Raw genomic sequence first — 18,459 nt, 5'->3', positions numbered from 1 at the left:
TGGTGCGCAAGCTTCTCTCTAGTGGTGTTGTGCGGGTTTTCTCTTCTCCAGTTGTGGTGCGCAGGCTCCAGGGTACGTGGGCTTTGTAGTTTGCGGCACGTGGGCTTAGCTGCTCAGCGGCACGTGGGATCTTAGCTCCCTGACCAGGGATCAAACCTGCGTCCCCTGCATTGTAAGGTGGATTCTTTACCACTGAACCACCAGGGAAGTCCCTAGAAATGTGTTCTTAAAGGTAAATGTTCCTTTAAGAAAATGTTCTTGGTACTCTTGTCAGTCAGAGTCCAGATCCTTAGACTTTGGTGTGTACAAGAGTTGCCTAGGAAGTATTAAAGCAAGTATTTCTGAACCCTGCCCTGAGAAATTCTGATTGAGTAGTTCTAGAGTGGAGCCCAGGAATCTGCATGTAAGTACTTATGGTAAATTTGATCTTATATTCTACTACCTTTTATGTATCTCCATAGCCTTCCCTGGATAAAGACTTGGGATTAGGATAATATTAGCAGAAACCAAAGGACTTGTGTGGAAAGGATGGGATGTAGATGTAGATGTAGATGTAGATGTAGATGTAGATGTAGATGTCTCAGAGGTCTCCTTAAGTACCATTTGTTTGACTCAGTGAAAACTTTCCAGATTCGTTCCAGAGTAGATTGGAACCCAAATTACACCCTGAAAATCAATTTCTCCTACAAATTATTTTTAAAGGTGAATCATAATTCAATAATAATAGTTGGAGACTTTATTATCCCACTTTCAGTAATGAATAAAACAACTAGACAGCAAGAAGGAAATAGAAAATTTGAAAAACACGTAAGACAAGTATAGCTAATATGTCTACAGAACACTCCACCTAACGATAGCAAAATACACATTCTTCTCAAGTGCATATGGAAAATTCTCCAAGATAGACCATATATTAGGCCATAAAACAATTCTAAATAAATTTAGAAGGATTGAAATCATAGAAAGTATGATCTCCAACCACAATGGAATGAAATTAAAAATCAATAACAGAAGGAAATTTGGGAAATGCACAAATATGTGGAAATAAGTGGGTCAAAGAAAAACAAATCACAGAGAAATTTTAAAAAATACTTTGGTATGAATGAAAACAAAAATACACCGTACCAAAATTTATTTGATGCAGCTAAAGTAGTGCTAGAGTGAAATGTATTAAATGTCTACATTTGAAAAGTAGAATGACTACAAAAACCTAACTCTCCACTTCAATAAACTAGAAAAATAAGAGTAAACAAACCCATAACAAGCAGTAGGAAGGAAATAATAAAGTTTTTAGTGGAAATAAGTGAAATAGGAGAATATAAAACATTACAGAAAATCAATAAAACCAGAAGTTGGTTCTGTGAACAGTTTAACAAAATTGATAAGCCTTTAGCTAGACTGACCCAGAAAATAAGAGAGAAGATTCAAGTTCCTTAAATCAGGAATGAAAGAGGAGACTTTGCTATGGACCTTACAGAAATAGAAAGGATTGTAAGGAAAAACTATAAAATATTGCATGCCAACAAATTAGATAACTTAGATGAAATGGACAAACTCCTAGAAACAGGCAAACTACTGAAACTGATTCAAGAAGAAATAGAAAATCTAGCTGGATCTATGACAAGGAAAGAGATTGAATTAGTAATCAAAAAACTTCCTCCAAAGAAAAGCCCAGGCCCAAATTGCTTCACTGGTGAATTCTACCAAATGTTTAAAGAAGAATTAATACACCAGTCCCTTACAAACTCTTCCAAAAACTAGAAAAAGAAAGAACACTTTTCTTAACTTACATTTTATTTATTTTTTATTAAAGTGTAGTTGATTTACATTATCTTGTAAGTTTCAGATGTATAGCACAGCAATTCAGTTTCATATATATATTCTTTTTCAGATTCTTTTCCTTTATAGGTTATTACATAACATTGAGTATAGTTCCCTGTGCTATACAGTAGATCCTTGTTGGTTATCTATTTTATACATAGTAGTGTGTGTATGTTAATCCCAGCCTCCTAATTTATCCCTCCCCCAACGTCCCTTTCCCCTTTGGTAACCATAAGTTTGTTTTCTTTGTCTGTTAGTCTCTTTCCGCTTTGGAAATAAGATCATTTGTGTCTTTTTGTTGTTGTTGTTGAAAGAACACTCTCTAACTCATTCTGTGAGGCCAGTATTACCCTGACACCAAAACCAGTCAAAGACATCATGAGAAAACTATAGACCAATATCCTTGATGAATAGTAACACAAAAATCCTCAACAAAATCCTAGCTAACTGAATCCAACAACATATAAAAAGAATTATACACCATGATCAAGTGCATAGTATCCTACTAATGCAGAATTGATGCAACATATGAAAATTAATCAATGTAGTATACCATCTTAATAGAATAAGGAGCAAAAACTATACAATCATCTCAATAAATACAGAAAAGGCATTTAAAAAAAATTCGACACCTTCCAGTGGTAATACCACTCAACAAACTAGGAATAGAAAAAAACTTCTTTAGCCTGAGAAGGGCATCTATGAAAAACCTATAGCCAACCTCATATTTAATGGTGAAAGGCTGAAATCTTTCTCCCTAATATTAGGAGCAAGACAAGGATGTCCAAACTACCCACTTCTATTCAGCCTTGTTGGAGCTTCTACCTTGGGCAATTAGGCAAAATAAAAAGAATTAAAGGCATTCAAACTGGAAAGGAGAAAGCAAAACTGTATCTCTTCATACTTTGACCTTGTATATAGAAAATCCTAAGGAATACACACACACACACGCGCACACACATGCACAATTAGAGCTAATAAACAAAAACAAGGTTTCAAGATGAAAGAGCAATATATAAAAAATAATTGTATTTCTGTACACTAGTAATGAACAATCTGAAGATCTTTAGAAAATAATTTCCAGTAGCATCCAAAATAACCCAAAAAACTGAGTAAATTTAACCAAGAAGCTGAACTATTTGAATACTGAAAACTACAAAACATTGTTGAAAGAAATTTTAAAAGACCTAACAAAATTGAAAGACATCTGTGTTCATGGATCAGAGGACTAGATATTACTCAGATGGCAGCTCTCCTCAAATTGAGCCAAAGATTCCACACAACCCTTATCAAAATCACAATTGCCTTTTTGGAAGAAATTGATAAGCTGACCTTAAAATTCTTAATGGAAATACGAAGAACTCAGGATAGCTGAAAAGTCTTGAAAAGGAAGAACAAAGTTGAAGGAAAAACACTTTCTGATTTCAAAATTTCCTCCAAAGCTACAGTAATCAAAACTGCATAGTGCTGCCATGAAAATGGTCATATAGATCAATAGAATAGAACTGAAAGTCCAGAAATAAACCCCTACATTTATGGTCAATTGATTTTCAACAAATGTGCTAAGACAGTTATTTAATGAGGAAAGCATAGTCTTTTCAATCAGTGGTACCAGGGCAACTAGATATTCACATGCAAAGAATTATGATGGACCCCTGCCTCACACCATATATAAAAATTAACTCATTATGGATAAAAGACTTAAAGGTAAGAGCTAAAAATATGAAACTATAAAATGAAAACATAGACATAAATGTTCATAACCTTGGATTAGGCAATGTTTCTTAGCCATGACTCCAAAAACACAAACAACAAAAGAAAAAAAGATAAATTGGACTTCACTAAAATTAAAAATTTTTGTGAATCAAAGGGCACTGTCAAGAAAGTGAGATCCAATCCACAGGGTGGGAGAAAATAGTTGCAAATAATATATCTGATAAAGGACTAGCATCCAAGATATATAGATAAATCTTAAAAATTCAACAATAGAAAGACATATCCCAATTTAAAAATGGTCAAAGGATCTGAGTAGACATTTTCCCTAAAAGTTATTCAAATGTCCAATAAGCACATGAAAAGATGCTCAACATCATTGCTCACAGGGAAATGAAGTGAAATCCACAATGAGATACCACTTTACCCTATTGGGAGGACTATCAAAAAAAGACAGATAATAACAAATATTGGCAAGGACATGGAGAAATTGGAACTTTCATGCACTGCTGGTTAGAATGGAAAATGGTGCAGCCATTTTGGAAAACAGTTTGGCAGTTCCTCAAAGGGTTAAACACAGAGCTAACATATAATCCAGAAACTCTACTACTACATATATACCCATAAGAACTGAAAATACATGTCTGCGCAAAAACTAGTACATGACTGTTTTTAGCAACATTGTTCATAGTAGCCAAAAAGTGGAAACAACCCAAATATTCATCAGTTGATGAATGGAGGAACAAAATGTGGTATATCCATACAATGGAATATTAGTCAACCATTAAAAGGATGAAGCGCTGATATATGCTACAACATGATTACCCTTGAAAACATTATGCCAAGCAAAAGAAGCTCAACACAAAAAGGCACATATTATATGATTCCATTTACATGAAATGTCCAGAATAGTCAAATCCACAGAGAAAGAAGATAGTTTAGTGGTTCCCAGGATCTGAGAACAGGGGGCAATGGGAGGAATGGAAAATGGCTGCTAATGGGTAAGGGGTTTCTTTGGGGGAGTAATAAAAAGTTCTCAATTAATAGTGATCACTGCACAACTTTGTGTATATACTACAAACAACTGAATTATATACTTTAAAGGAGTGAATTTTATGGTATGTAAATTATATCTTAATGAAAATATTAAAATAAAAAAGATAAATCCAGAACACATTTGGTTCTGGAAAGGCTTCCATGTCTAGAGGTCATATCTCTCTTCAAACCTGGAGCCCTGGGATGAACCTTTCTGGGCTGAAGCTGTAAATATGGCTAACCTTAAAACATTTTAGAAAATACTGTACTTTTCTATGGGGCATCTGAAATATGACTCTTCACCTCTTCAAACTGTTCTTTTCTCTCACCAGCATGGTTGTTTTGTTCATCTGTTTACTTATTTAGACATAAAGGGAACTGTCATAGCAGAGTATACCATTGCATATTCAAAACTATGAAATTAAATGACAGAATAAAATTCATCTTGATTATTTGATAATCAGCTAAACTTTGTAGTTAAATAATGAACGTCTTCTAAAAGGAGCACATTGTTGTGGAAAGGAATGTTTGCTAACGAAAGGACTTTTTTTCCTCGTGTTTCTCAATTGCATGACATATTTTTCTGAACTATTCTTTCCTTTTTGTCGATCTGTTCCCTTGGGTCCCTATTCCTTTGTCTTCTCGCCAGACTTTAGTGCTTCTAGCCTTAATATTGGGTTTGTAGATCATAAACTTCGTTAGCTTTGAATACCATAACTAGTTAGTCGAAAGCTAACTAGTTGTTGAAATGAATTTGAAGTTTTGCATATTTAGAGGTAATATAAATGCTTCATTTTTATGTTCAATACTGTATTCTTCTAAAATTCATAAATACCTGTGTTTAATATTTTGCTACTTATTCTTGACACCAAAACTGAATTTTCACCTTACATGTCAACATTTTTACTTGAGTATCATTATCTATGCTTTGAGAGTATGGAAGTGATAACTCTATGACATTCTGGATAATTCAGCCTTTATTGTAAATTCCTTACAGGCTTACTACCTTATTTGCTAATAAAAAGGAAGTACTTGTTGAAGTTACAGAATCATTGATGGTAAATAAGAAACTGTCACAAAGAGATTCCTATTTAGGTCCTCACCTGCTTCATTTTTTATGACAACAACCATCCAAGAAGCATCAACAACCTTGTATTTACCACGTATGGCTGAGTTGTTTTGTGTGCACCTGATACTATCTCAAAATTGTTAATCGGCTAGACTCCAATATAAAATAAAAAGTTTAAAAAAACCCTTGTATTTACCAACGTCATAGTTCTTAGTTATGATTAATGAGAAGAACAGACTCTGAAAGCCATGCTTTGGGAGCAAGGTGTTTCTGATTAGGTCTAAAAACAATGGACTGGCTCTTTCTGTTTTTCTCTTAACACGCGATCCTGTATTTTTTTCCGTCCAGGTTTAAGAGCAGGACTAGCTGCCTCAATTGCTGGGAGTTCTATCATCAACAAAATGTTACTAGCAAATATTGATCCTTTCGGTGCAACGCCATTTATTGACCCAGATCCAGATTCAGTGTAAGAAAATACTTCTGCAAATATTTTGTTTTGGCTTTCCTTGTTTTTGTTTTATACGAATGGTAACATTTTAAATGCATTGCAGTAAATATAGTTTCACATCCAAAAAGGATCATCAGAAAAGTTCAAAAGTCGATAATGATGAGTACGTTGACCCACTTGAAATACAGTGGTTTTCATGATCTGAGGTAGGTCCCTTCCCGTCTGTGGTCTTGGATAACAACCCAATGGCGAAGTGAGTCACAGCTCTGCACACTTTTCCCTGGAATATTTTATTCATCGCTGCCTTCATACTCACATTTTGCCTATTCCTTTCACCTCATTTTTTCTCCGTCTTGCCAATTCTGCCATCTGTCCACATTCGGCCTCTAGGTTGACTTATTTCAGAAAGCTTCTGGCCCACATTGGTCCCTTCCCTTCTCAAAACTCCTTTAAAAAGTTAGCTGTTCAGTATGTACTTCTTTTTACTTCCATATTTAATTTTGCTTTCGCTATGTCTCATTTCTCTAATGACACTCTTGAAGGACACTACTGTACTCCTTTGTATTTACTTTCCAGAGCACCTAGAAGAAGGGACTCGATCTAGTTGTTTACTGCTCAATAAATGTTCAATAAAAGTACAAGTGTGGAGGAGACTTTCTAATTAAAAAAAGAGGACAATTGACATCTGACTGCAAGGCCCTCCCATTTGTGTGCGTAGTGAGGGGCTTATGTAGGAAGTTGAAGAACTAAGATTTTGTTACAATTAATAGAAAAGCATTACCATGACTCTGTCTCTGCTTTGCCCTGCCCACCATCACTTTACATCATATGTACTGAAAATCACAGACGTGTACTGGGGTCGTGCGCATGGCATATGAATAGGAAATGATTCCTGCTAAGCTTCCCTCTCTTCTATAAGAAATGGAGGCTTGAATGGTGTTAAGCGCTATTTTGTGTGCAGATTGTAATTGTTTTTAGGAACCAGAAATTGACTTTTATGTACTTTTCCTTATTATAGAGATGGATATTCTGAAAAATGTGTCATGAACAATTACTTTGGGATTGGATTAGATGCAAAAATTTCATTAGAATTTAATAATAAGAGAGAGGAGCACCCTGAAAAATGCAGGTAATTTTGGTAATAGCAATAATGTAATTATGCAAAGGCAATTTTACTTTAATTTCGTTTATTACCTCTTTTGCTCTCTCTGCCTTTCAAGAGTAAATAAATAATAGTTATACTGAAGTTCTCTGCCAACATTTATTTTCAGGAGCCGAACTAAAAACTTGATGTGGTATGGAGTCCTTGGAACCCGGGAGTTATTACAGAGATCGTACAAGAATTTGGAACAGAGAGTTCAACTTGAGGTAAGTTCATCTAGAAGTAAAGGCATTTCACATTATCTTACTTTCAAAAAAAAAGATTTATTTGTGGAGCTGATTTGGCCTCAGTTTCTCGAATAGTGTTTAAACACTTGAGGAGAAAAAATAAACGTGGTTATCAACTTTACACCAAAGGAGATATAGACACTGGATATGTGTGACACAATTACCATTGTCATTAGATCCTGAAATTTAGATGTTCCTGTGGAATTGAGGTGCTCTGTGAAATGGTAGGGCCATGGGAGTACATATATATGGGATAGCATTGTTTTTAAGATGTTTTTTGATGTGGACCATTTTTAAAGTCTTTATTGAATTTGTTACAATATTGCTCTGGTTTTTTTTTTTTTGTTTTTTTTTTTTTGTGGTACGCGGGCCTCTCACTGTTGTGGCCTCTCCCGTTGCGGAGCACAGGCTCTGGACGCACAGGCTCAGCGTCCATGGCTCACAGGCTTAGCTGCTCCGCGGCATGTGGGATCTTCCCAAACCTGTGTCCTCTGCATCGGCAGGCAGACTCTCAACCACTGCGCCACCAGGGAAGCCCAATTGCTTCTGTTTTTTATGTTCTGGTTTTTTGGCCAAGAGGCATGTGGGATCTTAGCTCCCTGACCAGGGATCAAACCTCCACCCCCTGCATTGGAAGGCGAAGTCTTAACCACTGGACCGCCAGGGAAGTCCCCAGGATAGCATTTTAAACAGATTTTTCCATTTTAATTTTCCAAATTCTGACCCAATTCTATAATGCCTGAAGTTTCACAGATCCCTCAAAATATCATAGTAAATAGAACCTTTTAATTTAAATGTATTTTTTGTTTTAATTATCTCTAACAAGTTACTTAAATGAAAAGAGATTTTGAGCATTTAAACTTTTTAGTATTTTTAAACTAATTTAAATAGTAAATTAAGGACAGCAAAAGTTATTTAATCTCTGATTAACAGGAAAAAGAAAATTGGGGACATGACTCTGAAAAGTCTGCTGCTTTCTTAGAATGTTATTTTCTTTCACCTTTGATCCAGGGCTCACTGTTTATGCTGATAAGCATGTCTTTCCTATCTTGTATCTTTTTATAACTAGATATTTTAAATTGAGGTATAGACTGCATACAGAAAGGTGTGCACATCTTAAGTTGACAACTCAGTGTATTAAACAGGACGTTTTTGTTTTAGGTGTTATCTTGATAGTGGAACGCAGACTATCAAGAGGTGCCTGGCTCATTCATGATCAACTAAATGTCCTAGTAAAGATAAGCCTGTTCTACCTTCCACTCTACAGCATAACTACATGATCAGCTGGTTTGATTTATCATTGCTTGTAAAATTAAGATAGATGTTACTGGTTGAAAAGGTACAAAATGAGGAAGGCTCACACTTAGTAAACACTATCCTTGGCAGCCCCATCTGTCACTCAACTTGGGTTCTTGCCTATGGATTGTAGTGTAATCGTTCATTTTCTTTATTGACATCCCCTAGTCGGCCACACTCTCCTTAAGGACAGGTAGGAAGTTGTGTTCATCTTTGTTATCCCCGTTGTCTTGCACAGTTCCTGGCCCTGACTTGAGAAGGAAATAGGCAGATGATCATTTTACCCTAATTTGTTAAGTGCTGTGATCAAGACCCATAGCTGGGCATCTTTAAGATTTAGGGAACTATCTGGATTCAGAATGACTCCATTGCCTTTATTTCTGGAAGAGCCTTCAGCTCTGCAGAAATACTACTTCTGTCTTTTTTTATTGGTGGTCCAAATTCTGAACAATACCCTACACAGCTGTTTTGTAATCTCCATTTAACAGAGGTTCTTAACACTTTTTTGAGCTGTGGACCCCTTTGGCATGCTAGTGAAACTATGGACCCCTTCTCAGAATATTATTTTTAAAGCATTAGTTAAATATATATACATACAAAAGAAAATAATATTGAAATAAATTAACGAAATATTTTTTAAAGTGTTATAGAGTATTATATGTGTTTCTTCATTGCCACATAAAATGACAAACCTCTAACAGCATATATAATAAGTACCATACTTTTGAAGTAATGATTAACAGAGATCTTAAGAGATATCTGAAACATCTGTAATATAATAGAAAACATCTGTTTCTAATGGTGATGATGTCAGGGGTATTGCTAATATGTGGATTGCTATCTACATTTATAATTGAGTGCAATGCTAAATTTCAGAGGTTGCTGACCATAAGAAATAAGTTTTTACCATTCCAGTTAACAGACCCCTCAATCTATCTGAATCTATCCACAAATGAAACATTAACATTTAACATAGAAGTTTATGTTGAATGATGAAAAGGAAAGTAAATTTAGTAAAACAAGATAAATGAAAGCATGTTAATATACACCAAAGGTAAAGTAGAAAAGTTAGAGAATTCTTTGACAGAGTTAAAAATAAACAAACAAAACACCTGCTACCCCTGAGGACTATGGAAGGTCCGTTGTTTAAAAATTCATTTCCCTGATGCCGGATCCCTTGGGATAAAGGTAGAGAAGAAGACCCAAGGCTTGGGAAACTCTGCCCAGAAAGGTCCCTTTCACCAGGTGCCAGTTGTTAGCAAAACAAACTCTTAACTTTTTGCTCAGAAGTTTTCCTTTCCCTGTTGTGTTGTATGGAAGAAGTCGTGTCTTGACTTTGTGCAGAAGAAAGACTTTAACCTTGGTTTCTCCATCTGCAAAACGGACAAAATAATGCTTTTGTGCAGAATCATAGTTCATCGACCTAATGTTCAAGAAATCACAGTTTAAACTGAAACGAGTTATGCAAATATAAACCCTGTTTTCAAGCCACATCAACTGTGAATCTGATACATACCGGAGTTTTAGAACATTTGAGTAAGGTTTATAATCCTCTCTACAATCATGGGAATGCCAGAAATGCAGAATAACATTGTAACATCAAATTTTCCTAATTTTAGAGTAGAAACACCTTTGACCTATGAATGAAAACTGTCGTTAAGATTCAAATTTTTTTCTTAAGGATGACTTTTTGGTCCAGATATACCTAATTTACATGTATCTCACAGCTTGTTCTGTTTTTTAAGTGAAATAATGATCAAATACTGTTTTGAGTCCTTTAAATACTAAGATACATGAAAGAAAAAAACAATGTTCACCTGTAATCTATAATGAAATACATGGTAACAAATAGTTAATTCATGTTTTTTACTTCATGTTTTTTGTAATTTCACATATTTCCATAATCTCATAACATGTCTCCATAATTTGTTAAATTTGGCTTGTTATATAATAGTACTTTCTATCTTTGTTTAGTTCATTCAATAATAATTATTATAGCTATATTTTAAGTCATAATAATTGAAGTTTCCTAAATGCTTCCTATCAATACAAATCACCTTTAATTCTTAAACTTTATGAGGTAGTTATTTTCATTCTTTATGAGGCAGGTATTATTAGTTATTTCAGAAGCATGAAGTCACTTGCCCAACTAAAATCAAACAGTTGGTAACTGGAGAAGCCAAAGTTTCAACTCCAATGTTTTTTCCCCATAAAATATTAATTCGTAATTGTGACTGAAGAAAGACATTTACTGACTCCTTACTATGTGTCTTAGATGCTTTCCTGTCCCTTACCTTATTGGCCACACTATATGGACAAGGTATGGCAAAATGAGGCTCTGAAAGTTTAAGGCTCTTGCCCAAATAAAGACAGAATTCAAAACGGGCCCACTATCTTCCCACTACACCACATTGCCTAGTGAAAGGAGCAGAAAAAGCAGACACTAATCAGAAAAAAAAAAAGTGTAGCTGCAGTTTTAAAGCATTTTGCCACATTATGAACCACAAGTGGAAATGTGGGGAGATAGAGAAGATTATAAAAGAATGTAACAGTACTGAAGTTACTCCCAAATATGAGAGAAACAGTTGAGTCAGGTGACCTTAATTTATTGAATATGTACTGCTCCTTTTTCCCTATGGGACTCTATGAAATGGATATTAAGCTCTTAACCATGGGTGTTTTGCCTAATGCATATATATTAAACTCAGCAAAGTATGTGGAACTTCTGACAGCTTTCATCTTTTTCCATATTATGCTTGCAAATAGTGTATCCATTATAAAACCTTTAAGGACTGCTCTGAATTTTTTTTTAAATATGCCTTTTATATTTACAGAGATAGCATATTTTCCATTTCCTTTGTTAGCCATATGACTTTTTTCTAAAGCACACAAAGATATTTGTTCAATTTCTGGGTTCAGAAAAACGTTTATTATTCCACTAAATATTTTCATTTAACAAATACACATTGATCACCAGTTATATGTCAGGAATGGCCCTAGGTGCCCAGATACAGTGTGGACCTTTGAATGTGTTTTTATGTAAAAGAAAAGAAAGGTTGTAAAAACACCTGTAAGGGTTAGTGTTAGGAAGTATTCTCAGTTATTTAAAATACTTGAAAAGTGGGTTCAGACCAGATTCTCATTTGTTCTAAAGGTTGAAGATAATTTTCATTGGGCATTAAAATGCAATTTTTCTAAAATTATGTTATTTTTAAATTTGGGAATTACTTAATGAAAATATAGCATCTGTTTTAAGTATGACATCTGCAAACTCCTCTCTTAAAAACGAAGGCTTAAACCTTCTATTTGGTAAGAATTTACTCATATGTCATATGTAATTACTTTGCCAGCTATGTGATATTGTATGTTTCTTTTAAGTTAAGTGGTAATTCCTTTTCATTTACGTGATTAATTAGAAGGCATGGAGTGTAAAGTGCTTTCCGACATGCATGTTTTTTCCTTAAAAAGCTCAGTCTTGAGTTCAGCTAGTCACCAGTTAGTTACAGAGCACAAGCAAACTACCAGAGAGTGTGAGAGGTGCTAGGTGAGATGGTTAGGAGCCAGAGTTTACCCTCAAAGAGCCTGCTTTCAATGTTTAAAGTAAGAACAAAATAACTATGATACAATTAAGAATATCTTAAGTGACTTGGGAGAGACTCATGAAAAGTACTGCCTGATTTTGGAGGAAAGAAGAGGTAAAACATTTGTTTTCTTTTTTTGATGTATAATTGACATACAACATTACATTAGTTTCAGCTGTACAGGATAATGATTCAGTATTTTATCTGTATTACAAAATGATCACCACAATAAGTCTAGTTAATAAGTTTCACCGTACACAGTTACAGAATTTTTTTTCCTGTGATGAGAACTTTTAAGATCCATTTTCTTAGCAACCTTCACATATTCAACAGAGTATTAACTATGGTCGCCATGCTGTACTTTACATTTCAATGACCTATTTATCTTATAACTAGAAGTTTGTACTTTTGATTCCCTTCACCCATTTTGCCCACCCCTTACCCCCTTGCCCCTGGCAACCATCAAGCTGTTCTCTGTATCTAGCTTAATTTTACTTGTTTGTTTGCTTTGTTTTTAGATTCCACATATAAGTGAGATCATACAGTATTTGTTTTTTTCTATCTAACTTATTTCACTAAGCATAATGCCCTCAAGCCAATCCATGTTGTTGAAAATGGCAAGATTTCCTTGTATTTCATCGTTGAATAATAGTCCATTTATATATATATCAGAAGTTTATAATATCACACGTTTTTAATCTATTCATCTGTCAGTGGACACTTCGGTTGTTTTGTAAAACATTTTTTTCAATTTGGTTTTCTGTAACAACTTCGGCTATAATTATTTACCCTTTAAAAAATTTTAAATTAAAACAGTAAGTTAAAGGTAATGTGGAGGAATATATTTACAGGAAAGCACACATTATGCACAAACCTTCCTCCATCGTCCTTTGTCATTGGTATTCTAGTATCTTCCAAACTTGTGGTTTTGCTCTTTTTATCTGACCTCTAAGCTTTTGACCTTACAGTGTGATGGGCAGTATATTCCTCTCCCCAGTCTGCAAGGGATAGCAGTGTTGAACATTCCCAGCTACGCCGGAGGCACTAACTTTTGGGGCGGAACCAAAGAAGATGATGTAAGTATTTCCTTGCTCTTTCTAGAAGCTGCCCACATTCCTTGGTTCATGGTCCCTTCCTCCATCTTCAAAGCCAACAAAGGTGGTTGAGTCCTTGTCACGTTGCTTTACTCTGATCTCTTCTTCTGCCTCCCTCTTCCACTTCTAAGAATCTTTGTGATTACACTGGGCCTACCCAGATCATCCAACATAATCTCCCCATCTCAAGGTCCCTAATTTAATCACATCTGCAAAGTCTCTTTTGCCATGTAAGGTAACATTCACAGGTTCCAGGGATTAGGACATGGCCATTTTGGACGGCAGGGAGGAGAATATTATTCTGCCTACCAAAATACCTTTCTATACCTTTAATTTTCCAGATTTATATTATTATTATTTTTCTAATTTTTAGAAATGTCAAAGGGCTCATTTGGCCATTGAGGTTTAGGGCTATTTTTGTTTTTATACTTTCCTGTATTAAAAAAGAAAAAACACAACCTAAGAAATGCATTTGTTCTAGGGACTTCCCTGGTGACGCAGTGGTTAAGAATCCGCCTGCTAATGCAGGGGACACGGGTTCAAGCCCTGGTCTGGGAAGATCCCACATGCCTTAGAGCAGCTAAGCCCATGCTCCACAACTACTGAGGCCCGCGTGCTCTAGAGCCTGCGTGCTGCAACTACTGAGCCTGCATGCTGCGACTACTGAAGCCTGCATACCTAGAGCCCGTGCTTCACAACAAGAGAAGCCACCGCGATGAGAAGCCCACGCACCAAAAAAAAAAAGATATGCATTTGTCCTAAAGATAATGAGAGAAGGCACAATTATGAAAGTATGTATAACAATAAAAATGAGAAGTTTACCATGGTCTTTGAAGAGTCACATACACTGAATGATAAGCTCTTTGACTTGAAGCTCATGATGTAGTGGTTCCACTGAACAAATTTCTCAGGGCTCTTAAATGTGCAGGCAGGGATTAAAGTATAAAATAAATTGGAAAGTATTTTTAATTTTCATAATGTGAATATATTCCAATCCTATTGGAGTATAAAAATTTAAATTAGCAACCAATTGTCAGCCCATCATCACTCTTAAATATTCTAAGGAGAAGAAATCAGTGAGATTAAGATAAATAAAGATAGGCAGACAGGATTCTGAGAGCTTCACATTCATAACTTACTACCCTCAATTTTTATCTAAATTTTATCAGTGAAGAAACTGACACAAAGTTCACGCAGTTCATAAGTAGAAGAGACAGGGTTTAAAACCAAGCAGTCTGATAGCGAAAAGTTCTCAAATTTGTGTCCTGATATTTTCAGTAAAAATTTTAATTATGATACTACTTTATACTGAATATTTTTTCAGAGGCACAATCATTTATGTTATAGTAAAAGAGGACATAAAAGGAACAAAGTAATGCATCTGAAATTGAAAATTTTTAGGTTAAGTTGATTTTGTGAAAATGCATTTAGCATCAAAGCAAAGTAAGCCCACGTGTTTTCATCCTTTGAGATTTCTTTTCATGTTCTCAAATGCGCTGAAAAGTTGTTGTAGATATAAAGCACATACGCATATTGCTTGTAACACCTTGAAAGATTTCCCTTAGAACATATCAAGTGAATTGGATCATAATTTGCATGTTCATTAGCTTTAACTTTATGAAATCTGCATCACCTTTTGAAACTTGAAAGTTTCCTAAAGTTGCATGCATCATTGTATCAAGATATCTGAGTTAGTGTGAACAGGTATTTAATACATCTTATATCAAGATGAATTATTTGGAAATATATTAGTTCATTGGTCCTACGAGTGCTTTATAAAAGGGGCATGGAGTATTTTATCTGTGTGGGTTTTAAAACATTTTTATTGTGTTTGTTTATTTTAAGCTATGTTCAGTGATTTATTTTTTGTCCTTGGGTTATCATTTCATAATAATATTTACTTACCTTTCTGCTAATGGTTTTTATAAGTTTTTAAAAATACGTCTGTTGCAGAGTTTACGTTGTTTGAAGTGCCGCTTCACCTAAACCTTAACTTTATCAATGGAAGTGTTTTTCTTTCAGATATTTGCTGCACCATCATTTGATGACAAGATCCTGGAAGTCGTTGCAATATTTGATAGCGTGCAAATGGCAGTTTCAAGGGTCATTAAACTGCAGCACCATCGAATAGCCCAGGTTGGTTTCTCTACTCAAACCTGACTTCACTACTTGGGCCACTGAGAAAGCTATTCCAAATGACTCCTACACTGTATATTCATCTGTAAAATAATGGACTTTCTTGTCATGTCAGTTGTCGCCGTGTTATCCTAAGTGGAAAAGCATAATATTACATTCCACAGAAGGGATTAAAAGTCAAGTGTGAATACAAGACTGAGTGTCAGCTTCTCAGGATGATTTGTACTCTAAAATAACTTGTTTTATTTCAGTGCCGTACAGTAAAAATCACTATATTTGGTGATGAGGGAGTCCCAGTGCAGGTGGATGGCGAAGCATGGGTTCAGCCTCCAGGGATTATCAAAATTGTGCACAAAAACAGAGCTCAGATGCTCACAAGGGACAGGGTATGTAACAAAAAAACATTCTTCTAAATTTTCCTTTAAAAAACATCTTAAATTGTTTTGAAAAATAGAAACCAAGGGAAAAGATTTAAATTGTCTCTTAAGTCTGACATTTAGATCGTGCTTTAAAATATGAACAAATATTTATTTAGTTCTTAAAATAATTAGCTTATTTTTTTAGGTTTAGAGGAAAATTGAGCCGAAACTACAGAGAATTCTGATTCCATTCCCAAATACCTCCTCACCTCCTATTCCCCTATTATATTCCCCTAGTATGTTCCCCTTAACATCTTGCTTTTAGTGTGGTACATTTATTACAGCTGATGAGCCACTATTGATACATTATTATTAACTAAAATAGTAGTTTACATTACTCTTTGTGTTCTACATTCTGTAGGTTTTGACAAACGTACAATCACTTGTCCTCCACCTACCCATCCTCCCTTATCCCAACCCTGGCAACCCCATCTTTTTACTGTCTTTATAGTTTTGCCTTTTCCAAAATCTGTATTTTTTTTAAATTATATTTTATTTTTGGCCGCGTTGGGTCTTTGTTGCTGTGCGCGGGCTTTCTCTAGTTGCAGCGAGCGGGGACTACTCTTCATTGTGGTGTGCAGGCTTCTCATTGCGGTGGCTTCTCTTGTTGCAGAGCACGGGCTCTTGGCGCTCTAGGCACACAAGCTTCAGTAGTTGCAGCGGGTGGGCTCAGTAGTTGCAGCATGTGGGCTTAGTTGCTCCATGGCATGTGGGATCTTCCTGGACCAGGGATCAAACCCCTGTCCCCTGTATTGGCAGGCGGATTCTTAACCACTGCACCACCAGGGAACTCCCCAGAATATGTATTCTTAATTAAGACCACACACATAACAAATAAGGCTGCAATATCCATCCTGTCTGTTACGCATGTAATAGTAAATATTGAAGCATCAATTGAAGCTATCTTTTTTTAAAACTTTTCAGTCATATAATCATCGTCATCAATTACATTACTTTTTATTAGTTGCAATCCACTAGAGAACTTTAAAATATCTTTTTTATACTTATGACAGATTTAATGAGGTGTTAGATTAGGGAAAACGATAGTAATTTCAAAGTCATTCATGTACTATCTAAATGCACATTTATTTGGGCCTCGGAGCTCTAAACTAACAATTCATTGCAATATTGATTTTAAATAGGCCTTTGAAAGCACTCTGAAATCTTGGGAAGATAAGCAGAAGTGTGATTCTGGTAAACCAGTTCTTCGAACGCATTTGTACATCCAGCATGCAGTTGACCTGGCGACAGAAGAGGTGTCTCAGATGCAGCTGTGCTCACAGGCCGCAGAGGAACTCATCACCAGGTACTGAAGTCCTGTGAACCTTGGGAGCTGTGAGAATGCTGGTCTTGGCCAATTTTGATATTTGTATTTTTTTTTAATAAATTTATTTATTTTTATTTATTTTTGGCTGCGTTGGGTCTTCGTTGCCGCGCACGGGCTTTCTCTAGTTGCGGTGAGCGGGGGCTGCTCTTCGTTGTGGTGCGCAGGCTTCTCATTGCGGTGGCTTCTCTTATTGCAGAGCACGGGCTCTAGGTGCACGGGCTTCAGTTGTGGCACACGGGCTTAGTTGCTCTGCAGCATGTGGGATCTTCCCGGACCAGGGCTTAAACCCATGTCCCCCGCATTGGCAGGTGGATTCTTAACCACTGCACCACCAGGAAAGCCTGGTTTTTGTAGTTTTAATACATCACTGAAGTTGTTTGGGGTATCTAGAAGGGATGCCTTTACCCTCCTTCTTCATTTGCTGCCTCATTTATGCCTTAGTATTCAGTATTTTTTCATCAGCTCCCCTCCAACACACATGTGCACAGACCTGTGTTCTCCACAGGCCAGATCTCTGACTTCCTGAAACACGATGGAGAACTCGCCTAATGAACCCTGTCGTGTTTTATATATATATATATATATATATATATATATATATAATTTATATATATTATATATAAAACCCTTCCATTATTATTTCCCCAGTTTACACATAATCTTTATACTACTCACTTATATGGTGCCTCATAATTACTAAGTGTTTATGGGAGGTAGAAGGAAATGCAAACATTAACCATGCAAAAAAAAACCCAAAAAAAGTCAGGGGGTGAACGTGGGAAGAGTCCAAGAATCAGTTTCTGGCAGATGTATCACAGAGTTTGTGAGACCACAGAAATTAATTTTAGGAGACAGAAAGAGAAGATAAAAATAATAAGTTCTGTGAATGCAAAACGGCTAAAAATCACTATGACCAGGGGCAGACTTCAGGGGGGAGGAGGGACGGTGGGCAAGTTTCTTATCTCCTCCTCACCTAAATCTTATCTACCAAATGGGGATACAAGCTGCCTGACCAGGTCGCTATGAAGGTTAAGTGAGACCCACCATGTGAAGTGCTTATTACCACAGCATGTCTGGTGTATTCAGTGTTCTGAGAATAGTCACTCTTATATTTTTCCCACACCTTCACCT

At 35.8% G+C, this 18,459-nt stretch overlaps 1 protein-coding gene across 2 annotated transcripts in view; it reads left to right on the top strand.

The window, feature by feature from the left end:
- The window catches only part of DGKH (diacylglycerol kinase eta), a 163,572-nt gene that overhangs the window by 130,166 nt on the left and 14,947 nt on the right, over positions 1-18,459 (top strand). For both annotated transcript variants that reach the window (XM_065895810.1, XM_065895811.1), the window contains 7 exons: positions 5,987-6,104; positions 7,105-7,215; positions 7,358-7,454; positions 13,321-13,428; positions 15,469-15,582; positions 15,834-15,968; positions 17,144-17,307. In XM_065895810.1, the coding sequence (XP_065751882.1) occupies positions 5,987-6,104; positions 7,105-7,215; positions 7,358-7,454; positions 13,321-13,428; positions 15,469-15,582; positions 15,834-15,968; positions 17,144-17,307 (847 nt within the window). The remainder of the gene's footprint in view (positions 1-5,986; positions 6,105-7,104; positions 7,216-7,357; positions 7,455-13,320; positions 13,429-15,468; positions 15,583-15,833; positions 15,969-17,143; positions 17,308-18,459) is intronic.

Source organism: Phocoena phocoena, chromosome 18, assembly GCF_963924675.1.
Source record: "Phocoena phocoena chromosome 18, mPhoPho1.1, whole genome shotgun sequence".
Lineage (NCBI taxonomy): Eukaryota > Metazoa > Chordata > Mammalia > Artiodactyla > Phocoenidae > Phocoena > Phocoena phocoena.
The sequence above is the reverse complement of the archived record's forward strand: the minus strand, read 5'-3'. Positions and strand labels throughout refer to the sequence as shown.